General features: G+C 50.7%; 2 protein-coding genes across 2 annotated transcripts; one reads left to right on the top strand and one right to left on the bottom strand.

The window, feature by feature from the left end:
• Positions 1–390: 390 nt before the first annotated feature.
• LOC131214931 (tubulin-specific chaperone E) lies at positions 391–2,716 on the bottom strand. Its single transcript, XM_058209278.1, has 5 exons — positions 2,513–2,716; positions 2,345–2,445; positions 1,838–2,212; positions 1,067–1,776; positions 391–1,000 (listed from the first exon to the last, which is right to left on the bottom strand). Exons 1-5 carry the CDS (start codon positions 2,591–2,593, stop codon positions 705–707), a joined length of 1,563 nt encoding a protein of 520 aa, XP_058065261.1. The 5' UTR covers positions 2,594–2,716; the 3' UTR covers positions 391–704.
• A 391-nt stretch (positions 2,717–3,107) lies between these two features.
• Positions 3,108–4,445, top strand: LOC131216416 (PSME3-interacting protein). Its single transcript, XM_058210903.1, has 4 exons — positions 3,108–3,340; positions 3,408–3,506; positions 3,576–3,736; positions 3,802–4,445. Exons 1-4 carry the CDS (start codon positions 3,244–3,246, stop codon positions 4,195–4,197), a joined length of 753 nt encoding a protein of 250 aa, XP_058066886.1. The 5' UTR covers positions 3,108–3,243; the 3' UTR covers positions 4,198–4,445.
• The last annotated feature ends 7,104 nt before the right edge of the window (positions 4,446–11,549 follow it).

Below are 11,549 nucleotides of genomic sequence, written 5' to 3'. Positions count from 1 at the left end.
GCCTGGCTCCGGAGCACGCATGTCCAGTGAAGTGTAGTAGTTTCGAGTAGGAAAAAAGGCAACCGCATTACAGCATTAGAGAAGGCCACAAAACAAGTGAAGCAAGCCGAAAACCGAAACAAAAGCACCTCGAAGGGCGTAAACGCGGAAAAGCACAGCAAAACAAACAAAAAAAAGGAATACTGTTATTAGTTAACAAGGTATATGCGATAATATGCAGAAAACAAAACAAAATATTAAACGAGAGCATTATGAAGCAGCCGAAGGGTGATCGAGCGGAGAATGCTGAAAATAAACTTCACAATGATAAACGAAACTGAAACACGACACGACAGTTTTAATTTCTTTCGATCCAACAAAACCACGACGGCGAACAAGAGGGGGTTCTAATTTCATAAAAAACAAAACCGCTACGCCACGCCGCAGTTTATTCAAGGTTAAATAGAAACCAAAAAGGCGATCATGTAAAGGCTTACAATTTGTGTTCTGCTAAATAAACTATTAGTAAGAGCCAACGGGCAGGCCGACCCCTGGGGCCGTGCGTGACGGTAGAAACGTGATCAAGGAAAAACAGCAGACAGATGCGTCAGGACAATCCACTCCCCGGTAAGGAAGGAGGCGGCTCATTTCCCGTGATGCAAGCATCTCCCGTATCTCTCGTGCATCTAGTGCCAATACAATTGTGTAGCGAAGGACTTCGGCGACTACTCGAACACGATCGTATCGTTATCTTCGACGGAATAAAAGTCCAAACTTTTGCCATGGTTCTCGAGCGGCATGCGTACTCTACGCTTACGGTCCAACAGGTACAGACGCAGGGCGATGGTGCCATCGGGAAGGCCGAACAGTTTGACGATCAGGTTCTGGAGTGTGTGCAAGATGATACGCTTCGGGACTTTCTTTTCACGCTTTTCTCCCGTCAGCTCGTTCAGCAGCTGCAAGTGGATCATGTTCGTTGTTTTGCGCGTGTCAGGCAGAACCTGTTCCGGGCTGCCAAGTCCTGCGAGAAAGAAAACGAATTGATAACAATAGCGAACTTCCAGCGAAACGTGCGGTTTCCACTTACGCTCCATCACCCTCGGGTACATCCGATGGGTTTTGAAGAACGCTTTCAGCTGTTGCGCATCATTGCGCACCTCGGCCCACTGGTTCGCGTACAATTTCCACATATCACACTCCGAGTCGCGGCGCAGCTTCTCGTTGATCGTTGCACGATTAAACATCCGCAGCCCGGCGATCGAGCCAACGATGCGCGAGACCGTTTCCTCGTAGCTTACGCTCGGATCCGGATCGAGTGTCACCTGCTCGAGGCGAGCCAGTTTGTCGAGCTCGTTGAACGCACTGGACTGATCCTGGAGCGGATTGTCCCGCAAGTACAGCGTACGCAGGTGGCGGAACAGTTCCACCTTCTCGTTGTGGGGACAATCCTCTGCGAAGCGCACCTCTCTCAAGCCGTTCCCGTTAAGCAGCAGCTCTTCCAGGGCCGGCAAACGGCCCAAATTTTGCAGCGACTCAACGTCGGCGATGGAATTGTTCTGCAGATCCAGAAGCTTCAGACGACTCAGTGCCACAATGTAGGGCGCCTCGTCATCCACCGCCTTGATGCCGTTCTGCTCCACCGACAGGTACTCGATTGCGGGCCAGAGCCGGGCCAGACGTACCACCTCCGACCACGACCCGAGCGCACAGTTTTTGAGAATGATTTTGCGAATGTTGTGAAACTTTGCCGCTAACAGTGCGATCTGCTCCTCGTACGGATCGACGAAGCGATTATTGCTGCCAAAGAAATCGGAAAGGTTAAGTAATGTTCAGCAGCCATGCAACGTTCAGGTCTTACGATAAGTTTAGCTCCTGCAGCGTAGGAATTTGCTCGACGATGCTCCCAATCACGTTCCAGTTCCACAGCAGCGTCGACGAAACGTCCAACATTTGCAGGTTGGTGAAACGGCTCAGATCGCCGGCTGCATTTACAGGGCTGAAGCACACTGACACATCAACCAGGTCGGCTAAGTTACTCTGCTTCCCGCCCACCTTCTCCATGCCAACGATCTCGAACAGCGTGGCATGCATTTGCTTCTGCACCTCGCGCAACATCTCCGAATCGATGCGCAGGGTGTCCTCCGTCACCGTGTACTTCTTGGTGATCGCTTGCTCGAGCGTCTCGAATTTGGTGAGCTTCTCGCCACGGATCAACGAGCCTGCGTTGGGTGACCTGGGTGACAGAGGAAGCGCAAAGTAGTAAGAGAATGGAATGCGAGATATGGTGCGCGTCACGCATCATCGCACCCGACGGGGTGGCCAAATGCATTGCGTGTGACAGCTGGGGTGACTCATCGTCGCGTACCTTGTTTGGAAGTATTGCACCCCATTCACGGTGCCCGAGTGTTTGCCCCGCACAGGATCGTCCCATTCGATACCAATCCATTCGCCATCCGTGTTGGGAACCTACGAAGAATCGCGAGAGCAGTGAGAAAACATTGCGAACACAAACAACGCATACCCGACGACCTACCTCGCCCACGTAGCGCACGGTTCCAAAATGTTGCCCCACTTTAACGCGAACCCCACGTTCGAGGTGATTTTGTAGGATCATTGTGCCGAAGGGATTATCTCCGGGGCTTGGCGAATATTCTCGTGACAATCGACCCTCCCGCGGGCTGCAGATGCACTGCGGATAATTCTGTTTTCTTTTTCCACTTCCTTGAGCACTACGAAAGTTTCACTGTTTGGTGGAGCAATAGCGAGACTGTGCGAAACGACAGATGGTCAATGCAAAACAACGAAACAGTGGATTGCCAAACATGATGTGACGAGTGAGCGAGACAAAGAGAGCGACTCCGTCGTCTGCCATAAAACAGCGTGCCCAGTGAGTGCGAGAGATTTCCTTTGGCTTTGTGTTATTTTATTGCAGGAGAAATACAATTGGGAAAAAATCAAAAGTAAGGCTTTTCCGATGGTTGGCCGTTTTCCACTTAGATTATGACCAAAACTAAGTTTCTGTCTGTTATTTTTGTGCAATGCCTACCGAGCACCGACAACTGGGAATTGTTTGTGCTATAACCAAACCCAAACAGCTGTCAGCTGTCAAACGGAACCGTCACTTTTTGCGTGTCGCAAACATTTCTCCTCTCTTGTTGTTTTCTTGGACGGTGTTAATAACTTAATAATCACGTTAATAATAATAATAACGGACGGGATTTGTAACTTTTTTGCTCCATCAACCTATTTGCAACCTGGCACACCATGGCCAGCGGATTCGTCACTGAGAGCGAGCTGGCCGAAGCACGTCGGCTCCGGCAGGAAGAGTGGGAAAAAGTGCGAACGGCCGATCAACCAATTGGTAAGTTTGTCGCAGACTTGAACCGAATTATGGGCTCGCCGATCGATCTTTTACTTTCCCTCGCCAGAGGCACCGGAACAGGAATACGATGGTCGATCGCTCTACGATCGTCTGCAGGAGCAAAAGCAGAAGAAAGACCTCGAGTTCGAGGAAGCACACAAGTTGAGTAAGGAAATTGACCTTATCTAACCCACACTTGGTTCAGGCCTAATCAAAACAAATGCGCTTCTTGCAGAAAATATGATCAAAGGTTTGGATGATGACGAGGTAGAGTTTCTGGACTTGGTGGACAAAAATCGATTAAACGCCGAACGGCAGGCCCAGCTGGAGGAGCGAAAGGAGATGAACGAATTCCGTGCGAAGGTGGCCACACTGCAGGAGAAACGACTAGACGAGGTACCAGCACACAAACCCTCATTACCGGGCACCGCTGACCAGTGAACCAATACTTTCCATTGCAGCAAATACAGCAGCAAGTATCGAAACCGAAGCCCGCGAAGCTTCCAGTGAGCAGCGCGCGGATGAGCCAAAAACAAATCCTGGCCGGAGTTGTAGTGCGCAAGCGGAAGCTGGAAGACGAACCAAAGGGCACCGAACCGGATGCGAAAATGGCTGCCAGTGACGCTAAAGTTACCACGGGCAGTAACTCGTCCAGTGCCGGCGTGCTGTCGGCCAAAGCTAAACCAACGAACACGGCAATGCGCGTGATTGGCATACTGCCCGGGATGGGCTCGTACGGGAACGACGACGACGAAGACTCCGACTCAAACACTAGTTCGGACGATTCCGACATCGATACCTCGCAGGGCTTCGACTGGATCGGCCGTAAGATTCAGAAAACGTGCGAGGAAAAATGATGCCCCGCACGGCTTTGGAATTTCTAAAAGCGAAACACCCCGGAACCCTGGGACAGTCCAGGTTAGTTTTCCTCGGTTTCGGGCCCTTACGGGTGTTGATGAACAATAAATGTCAATAGCCAGGGCGGTGTTTGGGGCGTTATTACCCACGATAAGCTTTTCCATAGCGTAAGGTAGGTTTAAATCTTGTTGTTTCACGGTTCTAAATCATGCGTTCTCTAAGCTGAATTCATGTATTAAAGTTTGCTTATCGCACAAACAACCGCCTCTCGTCTTCTCTGTTCTGCAACGGTAATGCACCAATTCGAAAGGATCCTTCTTTGAAATAATCAAATGGTCACGTTTGTCGTTCGTCATTTTTTTATTCGGGAGTTGGCCTTTATGCCTTTTCTATTATTTAAATAAAGTGATTCCGAATACACCCGTTGCAGATTTTAAGAACCAAAAAACCCTCCCCCATAATTTAACTGTTTTCCGATAGATGGCGTTTGGATCGTGGAGTGAGTGGAGAGAGGTGGAATGGAAGACAGAGAGATAGAAGAGAAAAACAGAGAGAGAGCGCAGAGCCGCGAGAGCAAACAGCGAAAAACAGAGACCGGGAACGCAAACCGCAGAAAACAGTCAGGTTGGTCAGAAAGTGCAGACAAATTTTCGAAAAAGTTATTTCAAAGTTATTCAAAAGAGTTTCAAAAAAACAGCGAGTTTCAAAAGAGTCAACAGAAAACAGCGTGCTGCCGTTCGACTTTTACGCGGTGGCCGCATGGAATTTACGGTCCGTGCGGCCCCAGAAAAAAAACCCGATTCAAACTACGAAAATCCCGAACACGAAACGAGAGAGAGGGAGAAACTTTTCTCTCTCTCTCTGCGTTCCCAGTCTCTGTTAGCAAAACTGGTGGCGCCATCTCCTGTCTCCTGTCAACAAACCCACAAACGGCTTTTGCTGTTAGCAGCAATTGGCTCAAAATCTCAAAGAAGCTCAGGCTCAAAATCTCTAAAAGAAAGATAATAACAACAATTCAAAGAGTCGAAGAGAAAGAGTGGTTTGTGTTTCGTTTGGCCGTTTCGTTGTTGGTAATACTTTCGAGTCAAACGGATGATTGATTTTCACTGTTTTGCCGGTCGTCGGAGAGATAGATAATTTCCAGCCGAACCAATCGAAGAACCCTTTTTCGGCGGGTGCGTTGTGTTTTGCTCCGTTTGAGCGTGAGTGTTCGCGTGTCTGGTGTTTGCTTGTTCCAGAGTGTAAGATCCTGGTAAATCGTGTCCCGTGTCGCTTCAACACGCTCCGCTCCGACACTGCGTCAGTGTGAGTTCAGGCCCCGCGTTGATGGCCGTCGTCCGTTCGTGTCCGTCGTTTCGTTTCTATTCTCTGCGACCCCGTTTTCTCTCCAGAGGTTCGTTCCCGTGAACGGTTCCCGGAAGCTGCCAGCTAGCGGGGTGTGCGCGTGGTGTGGTGTTTCGATTGTTTTTCTTTCGGCGCAAAGGCTCCGCACAACGGCGCGCTGCGCTTCTTCCGTCATATGTTTGTGGCCCACGCATTGGGTTCGTGCATGTGTGTGTGAGTGCGTGTCCGATATACGTGTGAAAAATGTAAACCAGCATTCCGGTGGCAACGCCTATCAACTGCTTGAAATGTGAGAAGCAAAAAATCGATGACGGAAAGGATGCAATGCTGGTGGATGCAATTAGTGCATCGAACGTCCCGAAGAAAAGGTCCCGTGTGTCTGGTTTGCCCTTTGACCAGCTCTCCAGTGGCGAGAGCGAGAGAGCCAGCCCGCGTGTGGTCCCACTCTCTCTCTTCCCGTGCGCGCTAGTGTTGGTGGTTTAGTAAACCCGCTGATGATGATGATGATGCGATTGGCTTTGGAAGCTTTAATTCGTAGTGTGCAAAAGTAGTAGGCGCAGCGTGTATGTGTTGGTGGGCAGATTGGAGGAGCACAAAACACACACAGATGGCCCGGAAAGGGAGGCTTTTCTCGCCCGCGGAGACCGTCGAACCAGTTCGTTTGTGTGCGCCGCGCGTACCAATGGCTGGCCGATCGTCGTCGTCGTCGTCGTTGTTGGCAATCGAATTGTGCCGAGCGAGCGCCCTGGAATCCTAGTCCCCGTGTCACGCACTTCGCCACGATTGTCGTCCGTGTCACGCTTGCGGTTACGGTGGGTGAGCGATAGAGTGCGCAAAGGGAGCCAACGAAGGGCAGCCCTGCTCAGTGGACCATGTGTTCCGTTTGTTGTGTTGTCCGCCCATCCGTGGCTGAGGTGATTTTTCGACGCTTTTGTGAAGCGCTGGAACTCGGTGTTGCTCGCGGCACGCAAAATGTCTCCGGCCGCAGTATGGCCGAACAATCAGCATAAACTTCTCTTCGCCCATCGGATGCGCTGCTGGACAGATAGTGTGCGAGAGCGAGCGAGCGAGCGGCGGCCAGAGTGAGATAGCGTGCCAGTGAGTGATTGTGGTTGCAGGCGAAAGATGTGTCTCTTCCGTCCGTTCCGTCTGCCTCTGCGGCGAACAGGGCAAAAACAGGGCCGTTCGTATGTGTCCGCCTTAAGCGGGTGTGAGTGTCGCAATCCGTGCGTAAAAGCCGCGTGTGCGTGTGGTGGTGTGTATCGGCAACGTTTGGGAATGCCGTTGACGATGGGTTTCACCGCCGCCGCCGCCGCCGCACGGCCGTGGATTCAACACTCTTCGTCATTGTCGTAGCCGCCGCCGTTCGTCACAAACACAGCCGCACGGTCGCACACCAATCGCCCCATCATCCTTTGTCAGTGGATCGCGTTTGCAGATCGCCACCGCCGCCACCATCGTTCGATGGGGGAACTCGCGTTTACTTGGAACGCCCGCATAGCAACGTGTGCCGTGGGCGTGTAGTTGTGTTTCGGGATCGTGTGTGCCGCTCCGAGAGATCACACGCAAGTCGCGTCGGCAGGAAGTCATTTTTGCTTCCGCGAACTCCGCGATCTACGTTTGTGAATGGCGCCCCTCAGCAGAGGCAGCAGTTTTTAAACTTTACGCTCATTCAATTTTTAGACAACATCCCTTGCTTGCCGAACGAAAACAGGAAGCGTACAAGGAACCCAACACCCACACAGGCACCCACGCGCGTGTTGACCACACAAACACACCGCCGAGGGCGAGATCATAAGATTAGCCCTTTTTCCTTTTTATTGAAAAAAACTTATCCCGATGATGCCCGTTGTTCCGGACATCGTGTTATGTTTGGAAGAGAACTCGATGTTTTCGCCTCTTTATTGGCCGCAGGTTTCGCCATTCGATCACGGGCCACAGTTGTAGGTTTAGCATACAAAGGAGAACATATCGTGTGGAATTGTTTGCGTATCACGGAAGCTACAAAATCATTCATTAATTAAACCCCCTTTTTCTGATCGCCGTAGCTTCTTCGCCTTCGCCTTCGAGACTAGAATAATGAGATCGGGCGCAAACAGCAGGAGCCCGGAGCGTAGAAAATAGAACATTTTCACACAATTAGCAATTAGCGCCCACCTATAATCGATCGCAACTCGACGGTGAGAAGAAAATTAATTCCATAAAAGTGCTAATTGTGCTGGGAAACGGAATGTGCACACGTTCCGTCCGCCACCTACGATCGCCCGATGGCTTGGCTGTTAAGGGCGGGTGGCCTAGACCAGGCGAAAACGACTCGTCGACACATAAAACGCATCACATCCACACCGACGGCAACCCGTACTCGGTTGGTGGTGTGCGAGCAGCACAGTGATCCGCCAGTGATCTGTTGGGCGGTATGCAAAACGGATAGATTTAGTACCCGCGGAACCGGAAGCAGGAAACAAGGCACCGTACCCCGTTCTTGTGTAGGCAGCGAAGCGATTCTAGGACTGCATTGTGATGGAATCGGATCGTCCTTGATCAATGATAAGATTTACACGATTCGCTTTTTAATCGATGTTTTCTATTTGCACCCTTTGCTTGCAGATCTGCAACCGAAAACTTACGTCTTACGTCGGTTCGCTGAAAACTCTGAGACGTTTCTCCCCCCATTCCGGTGGCGGGTCACGCCACGGACGGGCGATGCGATAAAGCTATCAGATTTCACCTCGCCAGGGCCCCAGATGTGCCCCTTCTTGTGGAAGGGTGGTGGACATCCTACTGTGTGGTGTTGTCGCCCTCCGCACGTGGAAAAGAAATCCGACTTTTGTGGCCGTCGATCTCCACGATTCATGTTCCGATTCGCAAACCTCACCCTCTGGCTGTGTGCAGCGCATTCCGTTGTGTTGCGTGTAGCCCTCAACATAGAAAAGGAAATAGAGGCCCACCACCACGAGGCACCACCCCGGTTCCCCCGTGCCCTAGCGCGGATCGGGGCGGCTAATTGATAAGACTATCATTGCGGTTCGCGGCCTCTCCTCGTGGGGTGGCCAAAGGGTGGCGGCATACAGTAGCGCGGAGCATTAAAGGAAAAGAAACACAAACAAACACCCTCAGCGGGCGCGCATCAGTGTGTGGGCCTTGATCTGCGCTACTACCGCCGCTGTTGTTGTTGTTGTTGATGGTGGTATTGGTGGCTCGCTGCTGCGCTGCTTGTGTGTACCACTTTAGCCTTGGAAATTATGGGGTTAAAAACATTAAATTAGATTAGATGCCGCGGCAGCCTCACCACCCGACGCATCGTTTTCTTCTTCTTCTCCGGTTCGGGGTCGTCGGCCATTTGTGGAAATTATTATCCATCTCTGTCCCGCGCGCGCCCCCTCGTTGGCGCGATCATCGACAGGGGGATTTTAAATGTTGGCGATTTTGCTTTCTGCGTGGGGCGGCCGGCCCAACGCCTGGTGGGAAGCTGGTAACGGCAAAGGTGAAAGTATGCTCGAAGCTTTGAAGAAAGCGAGAGAGCGAGCGAGCGAGCGAGAGGGGGGGAAAAGGAAGGAAAGATGGCAACGTGATATTATGCACCCCGCGTGCCGATAAAGAGAAAGAGTCGCCCGGCGCGGCGGCGGTGTGAATGAGGTTGGTAAATAAAGCCATTGATCTCGTACCGGCCGGCCGCGGGTGGGGCTGAAAAGGGGGGATAGGACTACAACTTCAACGCATGCCACCATCATCATCATCCTCCTGCCTGTGGTAAATTCCATCATCATCATCTTCCACCGATCGACCGGTTCGGTGGTGTGCGTATTGTTTTCTCGAACCCCACACAGCAACGAGGAAAATGTGGAATGGAAAGTGATACCGTTAATGATGATGAAAATGGTGTGTTGCTGATTGGCCGAAGAAAGGAGCGGAGCAGGCGGCGAGCGCGCGGGGTGTGAAAAATTAAATGTGAAAATTCGAAAATTAAAGTTGGCGGAGAAGAGTCAAACAACATCATTAAACAGCATCGAGATGGGAGAGGGAAAACGGAAAGCAACGGCAGGCTTTGTGTTTCGTGTGGATCGAAGTGACCGGTGCGAGAGAGCGGGTGACACATAGTGCGTTCCGTTTACAAAACAAGCTCCATCACTTCCGAATGCGTGGCCGTTTGAGGCCAGCTGTCGGAAAGATTGATTTGTTTACATTGTGTTTTTCGCCGTGAAACGCTTCATTCGATTCGATGTTTTTGTTTCCCTAATTTTCACCTTTACACCTTCCGACTTGGGTCCAGCAGTAGCCCCGGACAGCCGGAAATGTGTATGTGATTTGTACGTAACAATAGTGCGAAGTGAATGTGTGTGTGGAGAGGAAAAACGGAGCATCGTGCCAGCATCACCGCCGCCGGCCCCGAGAGCCGGCTGTGCCCGGTTCGTGATCGAAACGAAACAGGATCCTTAGCTCGGTGAAACTCGGTGCGCTGTGTGTTGGTGGGGGAGCTTCGACATTTGGGTCTTCCGTGGCCTCCATTCTCTCCCGGCACATCGCGACACATCCACCCGAGCGCGATTGGCAACCCGCCGTCCGTCTGTGGCGCCGCCGGTGGCGGACCGGAAGTTGACCCTTTGGGACCCCGAATGAGTCGGCGCCGGGCTGGAAGCCGTCAATAGCGGTCGGCGTCGCCCGGTTGCGCAAACCTTGGCTGCTCGCGCGGACCGCGGACGAAACATCGGCGGCTACGACGTAGCGGCACAACGTGACCCGACCGACCCCGAGCAAGACGCGCACAGGGCGGGGGCACGTGCGAGGCGTGTGAGCTCCTCGGCCGCCGTGTCCTTATTTGCGCTTCATGGATAACAATCACCCGAACGACGGACCGCCTGAAAGGTACGCTCTTTGGCCAGTGTTGCTTCAGTTTTGTGGGCTCCCCTCGGTTCCATTCCTGCTCCTTTGCTCGCGAAATGTCCTTCCCCTGGCACGCCCGAAACGGCACCAATCGGTATGAGAGTTGCAGCGTTGCACCGACCTTTACCTACTAGTGGGCTAGTTATTTTGCTTTTAATTTGTTCATGCCTGTGCCTTAAATTGTGCCTCCCTTTGCATGTTGCCTTTTTCGGTTGAATGCGCTTGATCGGATGCTTTAGGTGAAAATCCTGACCGGGATGCTTTGCGTGGAGCTGTGTTTAACCAAAACGAAAACAAACCACTCTAGGAAATAGTTTAATCACGAATGGTGCGTACTCTCTGCACTAGGTTCAGTTTTTTGTCCTGTGGAACACTCTGCTATACTAACGACCTTTGGTGGTGATGCCATATACGGCGTGTTCGATAAACAATGAAATTTTAATAAAAACCATGTAAAATGCAGCGTCCTCTGTTAGTTAGTAACATTGTTTAGTTACAATTTCATGCAAATCTGATAACAGATAAAAAAGTTATGCGCGTTTATGTCTCAGTAAGTAGTCTTCGCTTAAAATGCTGCACTGTCGTCATAAAAAGAATTCTTTCGAGAATTTATGCGGAACAAAATGAGCACAAACTTTTCTCTTTTGTTTAAATCATTTTTTTAAGTTAGTATAATAGTGTCTTTACTCTTATTACACTCTTCAAACAACAACCTTACAGTAAAATTTCTATCCTTAGTAATGATTTAACGAACTTTTTCCACCAATTATGAATAACTTCGGTCTTGTGGCCTTTCATGGGATTGCAAGTCCTCACGATTCTGTTGAAATCGTTTATACAACACAAAAACTATTGCTCGACTGATCACCATAGCTTTATTGGCTGTTTGTCCCATGTTTACTTTTTTTGTAACACGGGTACTAAACCTAGGGACACATAAACGCGTATATTTTTTTAATCTCTCACCCGATTGGCATGAAAGTGCGTTTGAAGGAGGAAGATCGTACCTTTCAAGCTATGCTACTAACTAATTGACATGACCGGATCTGATATTAAAAGAAAATAAAATCTCGATGTTCATCGAACACACTGTATATGTTTGATAGCTTGGCGTAGGCCCAGCAAG

Source organism: Anopheles bellator, chromosome 1, assembly GCF_943735745.2.
Source record: "Anopheles bellator chromosome 1, idAnoBellAS_SP24_06.2, whole genome shotgun sequence".
Lineage (NCBI taxonomy): Eukaryota > Metazoa > Arthropoda > Insecta > Diptera > Culicidae > Anopheles > Anopheles bellator.
Note: the sequence above shows the minus strand (reverse complement) of the source record. Positions and strands in the feature narration are given on the sequence as shown.

Coding starts and splice junctions, on each gene's coding strand:
- LOC131216416 (XM_058210903.1), top strand. CDS start 3,244: ATGGCCAGCGGATTCGTCACTGAGAGCGAGCTGGCCGAAGCACGTCGG. Junction 3,507..3,575: donor CGAGGAAGCACACAAGTTGA/GTAAGGAAATTG, acceptor CGCTTCTTGCAG/AAAATATGATCAAAGGTTTG. Junction 3,737..3,801: donor AGGAGAAACGACTAGACGAG/GTACCAGCACAC, acceptor TTTCCATTGCAG/CAAATACAGCAGCAAGTATC.
- LOC131214931 (XM_058209278.1), bottom strand. CDS start 2,593: ATGATCCTACAAAATCACCTCGAACGTGGGGTTCGCGTTAAAGTGGGG. Junction 2,446..2,512: donor CCGTGCGCTACGTGGGCGAG/GTAGGTCGTCGG, acceptor GATTCTTCGTAG/GTTCCCAACACGGATGGCGA. Junction 2,213..2,344: donor GTGCAATACTTCCAAACAAG/GTACGCGACGAT, acceptor TCTGTCACCCAG/GTCACCCAACGCAGGCTCGT.